General features: G+C 40.3%; 1 protein-coding gene across 1 annotated transcript in view; it reads right to left on the bottom strand.

Annotated features, from left to right (window-relative positions):
* Nucleotides 1-6,641: 6,641 nt before the first annotated feature.
* The window catches only part of COL4A5 (collagen type IV alpha 5 chain), a gene marked incomplete at both ends in the record, with an annotated part of 77,212 nt that continues 68,647 nt past the window's right edge, over nucleotides 6,642-15,206 (bottom strand). The window contains 10 exons of the mRNA XM_079541962.1: nucleotides 6,642-6,723; nucleotides 8,214-8,386; nucleotides 8,727-8,841; nucleotides 9,393-9,570; nucleotides 9,893-10,105; nucleotides 11,356-11,454; nucleotides 11,701-11,829; nucleotides 12,190-12,261; nucleotides 12,404-12,476; nucleotides 12,876-13,009. Coding sequence (XP_079398088.1) covers nucleotides 6,642-6,723; nucleotides 8,214-8,386; nucleotides 8,727-8,841; nucleotides 9,393-9,570; nucleotides 9,893-10,105; nucleotides 11,356-11,454; nucleotides 11,701-11,829; nucleotides 12,190-12,261; nucleotides 12,404-12,476; nucleotides 12,876-13,009 — 1,268 coding nt within the window. The remainder of the gene's footprint in view (nucleotides 6,724-8,213; nucleotides 8,387-8,726; nucleotides 8,842-9,392; nucleotides 9,571-9,892; nucleotides 10,106-11,355; nucleotides 11,455-11,700; nucleotides 11,830-12,189; nucleotides 12,262-12,403; nucleotides 12,477-12,875; nucleotides 13,010-15,206) is intronic.

The raw sequence follows: 15,206 nt of genomic DNA, 5'->3' as shown, positions 1-15,206 counted from the left end.
AATAATGCAATACGTAGACGGCTTTTTATAAAGCTTTTCATCTTTTTTAAGAAACCATAATTTGGATGAAGAGATAGTTCTAAACCTTTAACGCAAAAGGAAAAGGTTGTTTTGAAGAAAAACGTACATACCTATTTCATATTAGATCCCTGAGGCTGCCATTGTACAATATACAGCACTGATTTAATAAATGCTGAATAAATAATTAAATGGGTAACCTCAACTAGAGTGGTACAAATACTAACAGGTACGGCATAATAAATATGCAATCTTTTTGAATCTCTTAGTTTACAGCAACTAATTTATTCAGTATTGTGCTGGAAGAACATTTTCAGAATATGTAAAACATATCACTATATATACTACCTTCCAGCTACCCGTTTATGCTGCTGTATAGTACAAAATACCAATGATGGAACAATGTTTGTCCTGTAAATTTAATTTGATACTGGACAGTTATCGTCTGTACAAACTAAAACATATATGGTTGAAACTGTTCATTATATTTGCTATTTCTGCTTCACAGATCTGTTTTAAAGTTGAGCTGATTGATCTGGCTTTGTCTTCCATTGTAAATATTGTTATGTTGTTTTCTTTGTAAAACACATCGCATCTGCGGTTCTGGGAGACTGGCTTGAAGCTCTGTATAGTGTTTATATTTATCTGACTTGGCTTTCCATAGAGCTACTTGCAGTAAATACGTGTTCATGTAGCTCCGTGTCTGGGTTTTATTTTTAAACAGACTTCTGTTTTCTTCCGTCGAAAATGCATTTCCTGCCGCTGCTTTCCTTACAGAGCACGTTGTCACTCTTCCTCCCTGAAGATCTGAAGGAGCTTGTAGTGTATTTCAGGGCAGCGGTTCTCAGCCTTTCCAATTTGCTCTGCCGCTTGGTGTAGAGGGTATCACGCAGCACAACGCCAAGGAGCTTTCCCTGTCAGAGTCGTTGTGCTGGTGAACAGTGGAGCTTCTGAATGGTGCCTGTGTGGTGTGTGTGTTTGGAGGGGGGAGGGAAGGGGTGCGTGATGTTTCCTCCCTTAAGTGCAGAGTGATATGCCAGGTTTTGTTCAGAACTTTGTTTAGGACTGGGCATGGAAGTTCCATTGTCAGCACACTGTAGCCTGGGAAGGAACTTCTAGCAGAGTATCAAATAGGTCGCTCTGACCGTAAAAGGGTCCTGTATGGCTTTGAGATGTGTTTAGGTCCCAGTATATAAAAACAAATATATAAAAACAAAACCTACGTAGATGTCTCAATTTTCAGGTAACAGACCCACCTGTAGAAACAACGGAGCTTAAGCAGGAAATCCCAACAAGTTGTAGCGCCATTTCACACTTACTGATGTGAACGATGTGTTAATTCTGCCTAGAAATAACTTACAGCCATAGTTGTGAGCATGCCTGCTCTCCATAAATGTGGGTGGCTGCTTTGAAATGTCTTTTTTCTTTCTTTAAAAACACCTAATTTAACTCTGTTATTCAAAATACTGCATTAAAACAATTTGGTAGAAGTCAAGTTTGCTTGAAGAATAGAATTTTCTCCAACGAAATGGGCCCCCTTACTTAGGGCCTCATTTTATAGCTTGTAGCTTCTATTGGGAAGAAAAACAAAAACAGCCCTACCAGCAGACAACAGCGAACATCATCCAAACGCTGTCAGGACTGTTGCAACAGCCTCACATTAACTGCTTTGAGACCTCTGACTGGAAGTCTCACTGGACCTGAAATGAGCTGTGCTTGAGGGCTTTTTGTTGTTGTGTTTTATTGGTGTGTTTTGTTTTGTTTTTTTGGAAGGGTGTTGGGGCTCAGGCACAGTGTTTTAGGCTGTTTTTTCCAACTTCTTTAGATGAAGCATTGACAGAACTCACAACTTCTAGAGCATGATGAAAGCCCTCGATTGATTCCAGAAAGCGGTAGGACTTCCTATCTGAAGTCAATGCTGCAACACATGTTACAGAAGTCTTTGTTTTGAAATACATTCAGCAGTGCTCGTGGGCCTTGCATCTCATTGTGCAGTGTGGTACTGGAAGTATCAAATATCTGGGAACGAGGAGTTCATCGAGGGGAAGAAGAACCATTTGAGGGTTATCAGGTAATATCATTTGTATTCCTTTTCGTCCCTGCACCCTCTGTTGACTGCTGCAATAGCATTCCCTCAAACATACATTTTAGTTTACATTACAGTTTCTCTGATTTTTTTTTCTTGAAGGGTCATGAAGGAACACTAGAGAGGGAAGCACTGAGTTTGCTGTGTATGCATGGGAGGTAAGAACATTTTCCCCCCTCTTTTGTTAGAGGAATACACCAAAATAAGGCAGTTGCTTTGTTTCTTCGCTTTTCTTTCTGACTCAGAGTTAACTGATTTTCAATTAAATCATTTTAAGATTATTTTTATTTCCTTTTAAAGAAGAGTTTCAAGTTACAGGAGACTGATCAGGAAAGTTGAGCTCAGTGGGTACAGAAGCTACTTGCTGGCACTGGAGCAGCAGCTGCTGTTGTGCACTCCACCCCTCAGCTGTAGTGAGCACCTCCAGTGGAGCCAGCAGTTTGTTGCTGTAATAACCAGTTACTCCTGACTTGGTTGCCAGTTGGGGCTGTTAGGCATTGGTCACCAGTCTGCTGCAGATGGGTTGAGCTAATAATCTTTCCTTCTAAAGCAAAGAATTCAAGATACTTATCCTGTGCTTTAAAATGTAGCACACTGCTACTGCTCCCCGAGCTAATTACTGCTCCTGCCTGGCGCTGGCACGTGTCCTGCTTTTTGTCAATAGCCTCCTGGGAGGAGGAAGTTATTGCTGTGTCTTGCACAAAGCCCAGTGGAAGTAGCCACAGCAGCAGAAACATCCTGTGTCTGACCACACCGCTGAACTGTCTAAAGGGTGACTTCTCTGGGAAGAAGCAGTTACAAATGTCTATATAGCAGAATACTCCTCACGCTTGGAAAACAACTCCCCTGCTGCCCCTACAGTGGCACTTCTGTACCATTAGCAAAGTCCACAAAATACACAAAGTGCACACTACAATGCACAGAATCTAGATGGCAAAATAATACTTTGGAACTTGGGCTTTGGTTGCCTGCAAGATGAGTAAGTCACTTTCAGGTTCTAAAGTTTATAAAACTGGTCCTTCCTCTGTCCTTTGAGGTGAGAAATCCGTAGCTATTGGGGGACTGGCCTCTATGGCACAGGAAAAGATACTGCATGCTTAAAAGCTTTTAAAGCTCAACATTTACATGCAGTAGTCTAGTTCACTGTATTTCAAATGTTGTATGCTTTTCTGTGTGCCCACCTTTGTTTATAGGTTGTACTGTGACTGGAGAACCATTTCAGAAATTTAAATCCCGTATTACATGTGAACTTGAGGCTGAAGGAAGCAGTTCCCTTTCAGTCCTGGATTGCAAAAGGTATTACTAGAGAGAGCAAAGGAAGCTACTGAATAACCTGTGGTGTTAAGCACTATTTCATTTTTTACTACTCGAGGAAGGACCAGTATAAACGCAAGTTATGTGGAAGATTACTGTTTTTAAGATTTGCAAACTAGTATTCATTTGGAAGATTTGCCTTTTTAACTAACAACTGACAGCACCTGTTCTTGATTTCCATGCTGCAAGAAGCATTCAAAAAACTGGGCAGTGAGGGGTGATGCAATCCCCCTTCCAGAAAACTTTAATGTAAGTCCTTGCTGATGCAGGCACTTCCAGGAATTCGGTCCTCTTTCTACTTGAGCTTTCTTTCAAAGCTGTATGGTGCCCTCGAGTGGCTACAGTGCTCGTCTTTTCCCCCATACAGCTCATAAATGCAGCTGTGTTATTTCCAGGTTCCTGCTTAATATTAACATAATTAGCCAGGGAAATTAAAACTTCAGTTAAAAACAAATCAAACCCTAGGAAAAAAAAGCCTGAGTGTAGGAGAGACTGATCCAGACCATGCTTAGGCTGAAAACGGTACATGTTCAAAACAGGGTTGTTTTTTCCACTTACAATAATAATAATACATCTGCAGACAAGGTTTTTCCTGTAGTTTAATATTATATACTGATGGATAGCACCTAGAGGCCCCAGTCAACATTTGACGCCCCCCCAGTGTTGCACAGACATGTCTCTGCCCCAAAGAGCTTACAGTCTAAGCAGTCAGGAAGTGGGAGAAAATAATAACGGTGCTTGCTTTTATAGAAGAGAAACTCAGATCTAATACAGGTCAAGTGGTTTGCCTGCTCTAAGGTGCAGTATCATTTTAATCTCTACTGTGTGTCTCAGTTAAAAGATGCTCCTTCCTCTCTATCCTACTTTTAACCAAGAAAAAAAGCCAAAACAAAGTTAATGAGAACATACCTGTCAGAAGCGTTTCTGCTTTTCTGTGGTCATTCCACAGGTTTGGGAACTACTTTGCTGCCACAAAACAAGCTGCTCTGCGTGCTATCTATGTTAGACTGGAATTATAACTCCTGTCTTGTCACTGTTCAGTGAGTTTTGCTGTGCATGCTGCAAAAGAGGCCCAATCTTAGAAAAAGCACCACTGATGCAGTACTAAGAACAAACACGTTCTGCCCTTTCCTGGATCCCCATAATGAACACAACTTCTTGGTGACAGGGAGGCAAGACAAGTGGAGTTGGTACAGACCCAAGTGAGGGCTGGATGAGCTCTTTACCCTGGGTGCTCCTTGACTGTAGCCTCTATTCTGCTTTCTGGGGCTAGGAGTAAGCTCCTGTGTTCATTTTAGGCTGCTGAGGGAGGAGCAGGTAGCAAGATATGGGCTTACAGTAAAAGAGACGTAAGTTTTTATTTTAGCTTTGGTAACAAGTTACTGACTTGGAGGTAGCAGCAGGTTCTGTTTATATGCATCAGCAAATCAAAATAAAATGGGTTGAAGGATGTACATTGCTGAATAGGCCACTCTCTACCAACATATAATTGCACTAATGGAAAAAGGATAAAGCTATTTGTGTTTTTCACTTTAAACTAAATAACCTGTTTCATACCTGAAAACTTTTGAAATCAGCACCAGTCTCACTGAATAAAGCACTGCCACCTGGGTTAACCACCAGTCCTATGTCTTTGTCAAATATGCTTAAAACAAGATCTCTGATGTTCCACAGTTACAAGGACAACTGAAAGGAAAGGGTGAACAGCAATTAGCAGATAAATTATTAACAGTGGTCAAAATAAACAAATACACTTCACCTGTATAAAGCTCTATGTTGATTCACAAGTTATGTTGTATTGATAGATAGTGGAGGTGACAATATACAATGAAAGTGTTAAAGTATCATCGTTCTGAAAAACAGCCTTGCTTTGGCCAGGGAGCTCTGTGTGCACATGAGTGTGAGTGGAGCAGCACTGACCATAAACGCAGAACAATCATGGGCAGTAATGCATACAGACAGTGATCACTTTTCAGCTATTGCACAGTGACACACCAAGACACACACAGTAGGATTCTCACAAAATGACATTAGAAAGAAGGAACTGCATGCACCATCTTTAAAGGCCTTATGTGAACGTACATACACAGGAGTTGCTATATATTGTAAATACATTGTGGATGCTTATAAATTCACATAAGATCACAAAGATTAAATGGTAAATAGGATAAGCTCAGTTTCCACCAGTTTACACTTTATTTTAGTGTTTCTTAGCATGTACACTATTTATTTTGGATAATATGTGTGACTTCACTTCAGAGTAAAGAGGTTTCACGTAAGCATAATCTTAAATGCTTTGATAACTGGATATTCCCAAGGAGCAGCTTTTTTGAACTATACCAAATATTACTAATATGTGAATGTGACTTCTATTCAGAATAGAAGGATATAGGCATATGGCTGATCATTTCGTATATCTTCACAAGATAAAAAATAAACCAACAAACTCTTCAAGTGGATTGGGATCTCTAAACACAAATAAAACCACTGGTAGCATGATATATGGTATCAACATTTAAAACCCTGATCAAAATGACTTCAGAATAATTGTGCATTTCCCCATCTATGACAGGTTGGCAACTAAGGAAATGAAATATCAAACGAATGAATTGGTGTAAGAGTTGTAAATTCTCTCTGTACCGCAAATTTTGTGATAAAATACTGCTGTATATTTTAATTTCAGACATAAGCATTTTTATATCCGAGTCTGGTTTGTTTCTAAATGACTGAAAGTTTCAGCTAAAAAGGTGTTTTACACAATATACACATTTCATTACTTACAGAGAAATAAACTTAAAATTCCATATTAAAAACCTGGGATACAGTAGGGTTAGTAGCACCATGAAAAATGTTTTTCAAAACTGCAGTCTTGTTACTTTAAACATACTCAGTGCGTCGTGTTTTTCTTTACTCTCTTGACTGATCAAAAAGGTGCCATTTTGGTACTGGGAGAGAAATGAAAATTTCATCTTCAGATCCTTTGTGAGCCACAAGGGTCTTTACCATTTCCAGGAGGTCAATTCTTCCATCTCATCTTAGTCCTGTTGTCAAATATGCACCAAACAACACTTAGCTTGGCACGAGTGAGGTACACTTGAATTTGCATGGTTAAAACAGTTTGGATTTGTTTTTTGCTTTCTTTCTGCACAGTAGCACCATTGTTACAGCTGGAGGACAGTGCATCTCAGGAATTTTCAACTGTTTTAAAACATCCTTCAAGACGTTACGTCTTCTTCATGCAAACTTGGCAGCGACTAATACGCGTCCTCAAGTCTCCAGCTTTCAGTGTCTCTGACTGAGGTTTACTGGTTGACAGACAAAACAGGAAGGCTAGGGTTAGCTTCTTTGTTCACAGAACTGTAACTTAAGACTTCTGCTTAATTCCAGATTTGGAGGTAAAACAGAAAGAGGAATTAATCCTGTATTTCAGAGTTTCTATTATGAGTGATTGTTTTGTATATCCACAGCAGGTAACAGAACTTCAGTTTTGTCCAGTCCCCACTAAGCAAAACATATGCTCAGCCCCTGCTTCTGCTCAGCTTACTGTTTGTGCTACATCATATACAGGACTGAATGATATACATGTACATCATGGACAGTCTTGGGTCCACAGCGTACATTCCCCCTGCCATGAAACAGGCACTTGTGATTTTTGGTTTCTCAGTTAAAAGGTATTACAACAATCCATCAGAAACAGTGTTAGAGGGAGATCTGTACATTTAAATTATGCATTTACCAAATAATTTGCTTCTATTCTGTAAGGAAATGAAATGAGAGGTGGTAATACAACATTTCTGTGTAATGTGTGTTCGCATGTTAAGTGCTATCCTTGATTTTTTTTTTTAAATAAAGTAAGTTGTGTTTATGGGAGATGGCAAATGGTAGAGAGAGAAAGTCCAAAGACCCACAGTCGTTAGCAGAAGGTAGTTTTCACCATGAATTATCACTAATCAACTACCCTGAAAACTTGGAGATGATTACTTCGCGTGCAATTAAATATTACAGTGTAGTTGTTACACAAAACCCAATTAGAGGCTATTGCTGCTATGTCACACTGCACACTGCCAGCCCTGTACAACAAGGCCAAATTTTTCAGGTTGGTGGCAGTGGGAATATTCATGAGGTTTTCACCAGTGCAAAAACAGGGCGACAGCATTTGTTTCTGCCGGTCAATTAGAAAGGGGGAACCCTGGAGAGCTGAAATCCTTAAGGCAGAGAAGCTAGTGTCCTAATCCTCCTGCAGAGTACTGGTAAAAATGCTCGCCAGAGAGGGTATGAAACCTCCTTCACACCAGGCTTTAAAAACAGATTATATGAACACCTGCTTTAAAAGGTTTAAGTACAGTTGATCCTGCACTAGGGCTGAGAATGAGACAATGCAGATTTTGTCCACTTTCCCCTCACACCTGTTCCCCTCTGTGTTTGTGAACCGCCTTTTAAAATATTTGAGTAATTAAGAGCATGCAAGGAAAAAAAAACCAAAACAAATCTTTTAAAACTCCAACTACAGTCAGTACAATAGGACAACATTCAGAGAAAGTGCTACTAAACGTGAATAAGAGTTGATGTAAAAGGAATCTGACTTCTTGCAAAACAGAATGTGTCCTCACAAGTTTATACATCTTATAAAAGGCTTACCCAAGCACACACTTGAAAAACTGGTTGTGAGGGGGAAAACAAACTAAACTCTTCCCTACTTCCCTGTAAAGACTTCTCTTTTGATCTTGGGAATAAATTTGGCTTCCAAATATTTCACCCTGGAATAAAACAATGTAATAAAAACAGGTTTTCTTACCTGAACATTTCTGACACCTCTACAGTTGCCAGCCAGAAACTATATGAATTGGCATAGTAGTTACAAGTGCCACGACCATGACACTCAATAAATGGAGCTGAGCGGAATTCTTCTAAACAGGATCCAGGTGATGCCAAGGCCTGCCCAGAGCCCTCTGCTCCAGCACTGGTGTGCTGGGGTAGCGGGCAGGAAAGAAACACACACAAAAAACTTAGAGTAGGAAATAGAAATTAATAGCACAGGATGCAATTGCTAAAAGCAGCACTGTTTGGCTAATATTGAGATAATGTGATGTCAGACACCTCTGTAACTATCCTTAGAAAGGCAGGACTTGCAGAGTGTTACCATTCTCTCTATGTACTGGAAAATTGTTGTTAATCTTGACTGCCATGGTTATTAACTTAAGATAAAGGCTTTCTAATGACTACCACTGTAGTTTTTAACAGTGTTAAAGCAGCTACTTGAGGACACAAACAGGTAATAGTCACTTCTGGAATAGGAGGAAGTTCTTACCATCATGAAAGAGTAACCGATCCATAGGGAGTCCCAGCCTGGAGGACACGAAGGAATCTGAATGGTCTGACTGTGGACAGCTATCACCATAGCAGGAGCTTCACACACAACGCATCTGGACTCAGGGGAAGTATCAGAGAAATAAAACATACAACTTAATGTCACTTGTTAAGGGTTATTACACAGAGAAAGGGAGTCCTTGCTTGTGAGGGTCTGTCCTATTAATTTAGACTTCTCGTGTATCTTGTGAGTGCAGTAGGACAGTGTTCTGAGTACAAACTCTGCCCTTTTCTACTAACAACCACTGGGTAAAATACAGTTCCTGAAACAAGAAGTGGAAGCTCCAAGTCCCCCAGGTGAATGCCTTAATCCTAGCACTACAGGCTCCTCTGTTTTTTCCTATTCACAGTAACCCTGCACTCATGCTTCTCAGGTGAGAAAAGCCCTTACAGCCTTTCAGCCTCTACGGATTTCTGCTGCACTTATAGATGGGCCTTTTCAGACAATAGAAACTTTAAAACCAGCTCTTTTCCTTATATTTCCCAGAGCAAAACATGACAAGGTCAGTCTTATTTCCAACCTACATGTTGGACTGTATGTAGTGAGATGTACTGTTTCTTCATCCAGATACTAAAAAAAGAGACTTGATGGCCTTCTTTGTCTCACCTGCTAATGAATGGCTGGATGTTCTGCCCAGTCAGCGGCTCCATGCTCATCGGCATTGGCTCTGGAGTTGACAGCCAGTAGGAATAGTCGTTCCTTGATGCAAAATTACAAACGTTGTTGATGTTGCAGAACATGAAAGGCATGGTGCTAAAGCGTCTAAGACAGCTCCCAGCAGTACCTACAGAATAAGATACATAAAATGTGACAGCCAAGTTCTCACTTCATTGTTTGTAGCAGTTTTTTGAGAAGGATAATTGTGAGTATTCAGCATGTGTTATCAAATTTTCACATGAGGGAAAAACTTAACTCTCAATTTTGGATTACAGTCTTTCATCTTGAATTACTAAGTGCAGCTTCTGGATGTAGTAGATCTTAGCATGCATCCCTCATCCTCATCTAGGTAAACTCCAGGATAGTCTTATCTTCATTAAAACTGAGCATCTGGTAGAAGTATGTACAACATCTTTTCCCTTGAAGACAAAGCATACAAAATATCTCACCCAAGTCCTGGCCATGTGCTCTCTCATTTCCTTGCACATACAAAAGAGAGAATCCATCATATATTCTTGAAGTTCCTTGTGGACATAGTGGTGTATCCCTAGTCTGGCTGTGACGAGTTATAAGGAATCCATGAGCAACAGAAGCTGTTCCAGGAGGCCCAGGTGGACCTTGTAAGCCATCAGGACCAGGGGGTCCCTGTATTCCTCGTGAACCTATTCACATGAGAGGAAACAACACAGTATTTATTAACACAATTTCTTGCTCGTTTAGGAATAACGTATCTCTGAAAGGGAGGATGGTGTAGTGAGTGAGGAGCTTGCTAGCTGAGGAGCCTGAAATCTGCTAACACCATCTTCCTTAAATTACCTTAAACTATTTTTTTCTTCTAAGCTTGGTCAAATCATGAACAAATTAAAATAGTGCAATTTCCCTGCATCATAGGAGTATTCTGAATTTAAATACATTTGGAGCTGTGACGCAATAGCTTAGCAAATGCAGTGGCTATCACAGCTATTTTAAGTACAAATCAGCTTCCTAATCCCAAAACATACTTATCTGCCTATGCAGTTTGGTAAGATAAAGCTGAAACATCTTGTTCAAGATCACAAAATAAATGACAGAGCCAGAAACAGAAGAACATCTCACTCTAGAGCTTGTTCTAACAACTTCAGCTAAAACCCAAAATGAATATAGAAACCAGTCAGTTGTGGAGTAGATGACAAAGTGCAAACAGGCTGAAACATCCTTGCATGAGAGCAAGGAAAGTGATATTACTCTGAGAGAAGTAGCAGAAAAGGCATTTGTTATCGAACAGCAAAATATCAGAAAGTATAACTACAAATATTTAGACTACTGTTTACATTTTTTTTTCACTTAAAATAACGCCAACAGATTTCACAAGGCTACTTAAATGAAAAGCAAAAATGGCACTGTGGATTTTTGTACTGTTTTTAAACTGAATTCTAGTAGTTTTTACTCACAAGGCTGCAACATAAAGCTAATGTTTGTCTTCTGCTTTAGATTAAACTGTTCAGTGCGTAGTCTGTTTTCTCAGATCAGTAATTCTAAGCAATAACTTCATGGTAGCTTGACCTCTGCATATTGTTTCCTTTATGAAGTCTGCTTTTCCTCATTTGTGATTCTTTATGTAAAGAGAAAATCATTTCACTAATCTTTCAATTCTGTTTCTTACTTTCTTTCCTTCTTGTTGTGTCTCATCATTGCTCCAAAGGGGATGCCATTCATCTCGAGATAAAATGTTCTACAGTATTATTCAGCAATGACTAATAATTGTGCCGATCCCTAGAATATTCCAAACTAAAGCATGTTCAGCAGCCCTAAGAAAATCCTAAAATTATGATTTTATTATTCTTGCAAGGCAAATGTCTCTTCCCACTGTTAGCTGGAACTCAGTAGGGAGAATCTCCTTTTCCAGTGGGTGCTCATGGGATGAACACTGTACCTGGTTGGCCTGGAAGACCCCTCTCTCCTTTACGTCCTGCTGGGCCATCGAAACCAGGGAGTCCATCTCGCCCTGGATCACCAGGAACACCAACTGGACCTAGAACAGACAAGCAGGTAATTGAACTGAAAGCTCTTGAAACCTCACTACAGAAAGGTATACACTCTCTGGGGTCATCTGATGTTTCTCCACAATACATTAGGCAAGAACAGGTCACTAAACCAGATGGTATACATCTGGGTACAATCCCACGTTTTTCTTTATTTCTTGCTGAATTCAGTCCCATGTTGCAACGTGCAGTCAGCCATACTTAGTCATTTTCCATGCAACAATCTAGAATCATACCTGGCAATCCCTGTGGCCCTGCCAGTCCAGGTGGCCCTTTTGACCCAGGCAATCCTGGAGGCCCTGGAGGACCAGGGTCACCTTTGATAACAATGCTTCGTCCGATGGTACCTGGTAAACCTGGTGGACCTGAGAGAAAACAGCTCAGTATTAGATAAACCAGGATGGAGGAGAGCACTGAAGACAGTTTTGGCAGTGCACTATTTCTGTTACTTATTGCGAAGTCAGCAACCGAAAGTTTTTATAACTACAAAGAATAAGTGTGGGTGTATATAAAGGGCAAAACAAGTGCTCTTGGTGACATCTTGAAGGACAGCTCTTGCAGAAGTTAATCCAAGTAGACTGGTTATAGAGTATAAAATACAGCAGGAGTACAGATGCTCTCTTAACCATTTCCATTGCTGGCTGACATCCACACAGTTCTACAGCTGCATAACACATTCTACCACCAGGGATCAAAGTGACAGTAGTGCTACCCAAGACTCCTACCTGGTGGGCCTGGCAGCCCTTGACTGCCCATGAGGCCAGCAGGTCCTGCAGGTCCAGTGGGACCCTTCATACCTGAAAGATCAAATTAACACGGTCACGCAATGAAAGAACACGTTTTGTAAGATCTGCTGCAGTGGCCCAAATCAGGCTTCTTTCCTCCCTGAGGAGCTGCTACTGTGTCTGGATGTTTTCACTTGAAATGCTCGTTAAATACCTGGGAATCCCGGAACGCCTGGAACCCCGGGGTCACCCTTCATTCCATTGAGACCAGGACGACCAGGATCTCCCTGAAGACAACAGATTCATGTTAGTCACTCATCTCCCCAGTGGTTTCAGAAAAGAAGATAAAAACGGGCTAGACAAAAAATTAGTACATTTGGAATCTGTGAAGTAGTGCTTGAGAAGGCTGAGGCTTTGTGTTCTGCTTGCTCACTGCCTGGTACAGCAGGTGCTGTCAGAGAACATTGGAATGTGAACCCTTCATTGGCAATTCCAGCTCCCATGGCAATATAATGGGGAAAACCTGCCTGGGTACTGGGGGATAAAGAAAAGACCCTCAATCTTGCTATGAGACATTGTAATAACCACTGTATTTTGGTTTTTATTTTACTACAATAAAAGGCATATTTAACCTAAACAAGTTCAGTCTTTATTGCATTTAAAAATAAACCCAATTCTTGTCCTACCTGGCGTCCAGGTGGTCCTTGGTCTCCCTTTTGACCAGTCAGGCCAGATGGGCCAGGCTGTCCTGGATTCCCTTTTTCCCCTTTGAGTCCCCCACTGCCTGGTGGCCCTCGTGGACCTTCTGGGCCTGGTGAACCTTAACATTGTGGAACAAATACAAACATATCAGTACATGTCAACTGTTCCCCACAAGACCGTGCCTTCAGTGTAACAACAAAATAAAACACCCTAACTAAAGAGAAAACAAAGAGGGGTTATTTGTACTACCCAAATCAGGAACCAAGGCTCCTCATCCAGCTGATGAAGAGAAGCAGGTCTTTCTAGGCAGCAGTGCAAACCACCTGTGATAGGAACTTACCAGTGACCAGACAGCGACCTTCCAGCAGGAGCCAAGAAAACCCAAATTAGATGGTACAAATATACCCTCTGCTGTCCTGCATTTGCACTCACCATCTCTTAAGTGCTACGTTAACAGACACTAACACAAAAATATTGCTGCTTTTTTGCTGTTTCCAATACCTACAGAGGAGCCTGGTATCTTCCATTTAATGACTGCTCAGCAAGAGGAAGCCCCTCATTCTGTCTTCTCTAAATACTAGTTAGAGTTGCAGGCACTTTATATTCAGTGACCCTCCAGCTGGTTTGTCTGTCTTTAGTAGAATTATGCTATGTAAATTTAACAGAGGAACTGAGCCAATCTTCAAATATTTTCTTTGCAACAGCCACATTAAACCAAAAGAGAACAGTGGGTTTAAACGAAGCCCAGCTGTTCTGAGCACTGGAAAATCAGACCGTGCACCTTTATCATCTAAATAGAAGGCAACTTATAGCAAAGCAAACTGTAAGCAAACACAGCAACAGCTAAAAGCAGTTCACATGTTAGATCTCCTAATTGGATTAACAACAGGATCTCTTTGCAGGACAGTGCTATGACATTCTCCCCTGTGGTGCAACAAATTAATAACACGTAGCAGTGTGCTGGATTTTCAATTCTCCAGAATCCTCTGTGAATGCCCTTTGAAATCCTCATTGTCTATATTAGCAGATAAACTTGATAAGCTGTAACACGGCATGCAAATCTGAGTGAAGACTTCAAATGTTTAAAGTAGGAGCAGTTTTGGACTGTATTTCACACACATCCCATTGCAGTTTCAGCTACAGAAAACATCAAAAGGCTTTTGTGTTCATTTTGTTCTTTTTCACTGGTACAGTATTGTACACATGCAAAACAACAGGCTACCATCTACTGTGAGACATGCTGAACAAAAGCACACAACTTGCAGGGTAACCACCATCCTTAAAAAGATAATTACAGAATCATAGGAAAACATCCCTTCTTTTATATCAAATGCAATGCAGTAAAATAAAGTGACTGAGTTAAGAGTCTAACCTGGAGGACCTGGAAGGATCAGAGTTCACCAAAGCCCAATGATCGATGTTAGAAGGGTCAGACATCACACAGTACAAAACAAGATTACTAGTTAGAAATAGTACAGATGACAGCATATACACTACACATCAACCCATTTCACCAGCATATTTTGTATTTAGAATATAATCCACATGCATGCATAAGACCATACATGAGTTCACGATATGTATTTTCAGATACAAGCTATTCTGGTGACTTGGCTCACTAGGACTGATTTGACACTCTTCATTTAATGACAAACTTAAAAGCTTTACTAAATGTGTTACTGCTTTAACACTACAGCTGAGGCCTGTGCCTGGTTAGTCCTACTCACAATGCAGTTTACACTATGAAGGCATTTCACTGACAATATTCATCACTCACAGGGCCTGGAGCTTGGCAAATACAGAGGTACACAGCGAATGACAGCTTATGTTATCTGTGAGCAAAATCCTAGGGCTGAAAAGTAGCCCAGAATAGTAACCAGAACTGACATGGATTAAAAGGGTTGTAAGTGCTATAAGCAAAAATACAAAAGCAAAAAGCAAAATCTTAGAAAATCAGAATTTGTTAGCACTGATTTTTCTTAATAAACGTATCCCCAGATACTAATTTGCCTGATAGAAGTTATTAAGGAAAATGACATCCTTAGGAAAATCACTTCAATGTCCTTTTCTTTTTTTTTTAAAGGTAAGCTGGTCTTCCTCCTGAATTAATATGTACTGCAGCTCCTGTGCCACTTGCATCTTTCATGTCAGTGAAATGATTTAAGTATATCTATGTATAACCATGCAATTTGCAGCTAAAAACTACAATAAATACATATCAGGTTTACCTTGGTGTACTATTTCTTACATATTTGGTAAATCATTTTAAATACTAGTTGTAATACAGCTGTTAAAAATAACGACATGGACATTTC

The sequence above is a fragment of the Tetrao urogallus genome (assembly GCF_951394365.1).
Source record: "Tetrao urogallus genome assembly, chromosome: 13".
NCBI classification, from domain to species: Eukaryota; Metazoa; Chordata; class Aves; order Galliformes; family Phasianidae; genus Tetrao; species Tetrao urogallus.
This window is presented reverse-complemented; position numbering and strand designations above follow the sequence as displayed.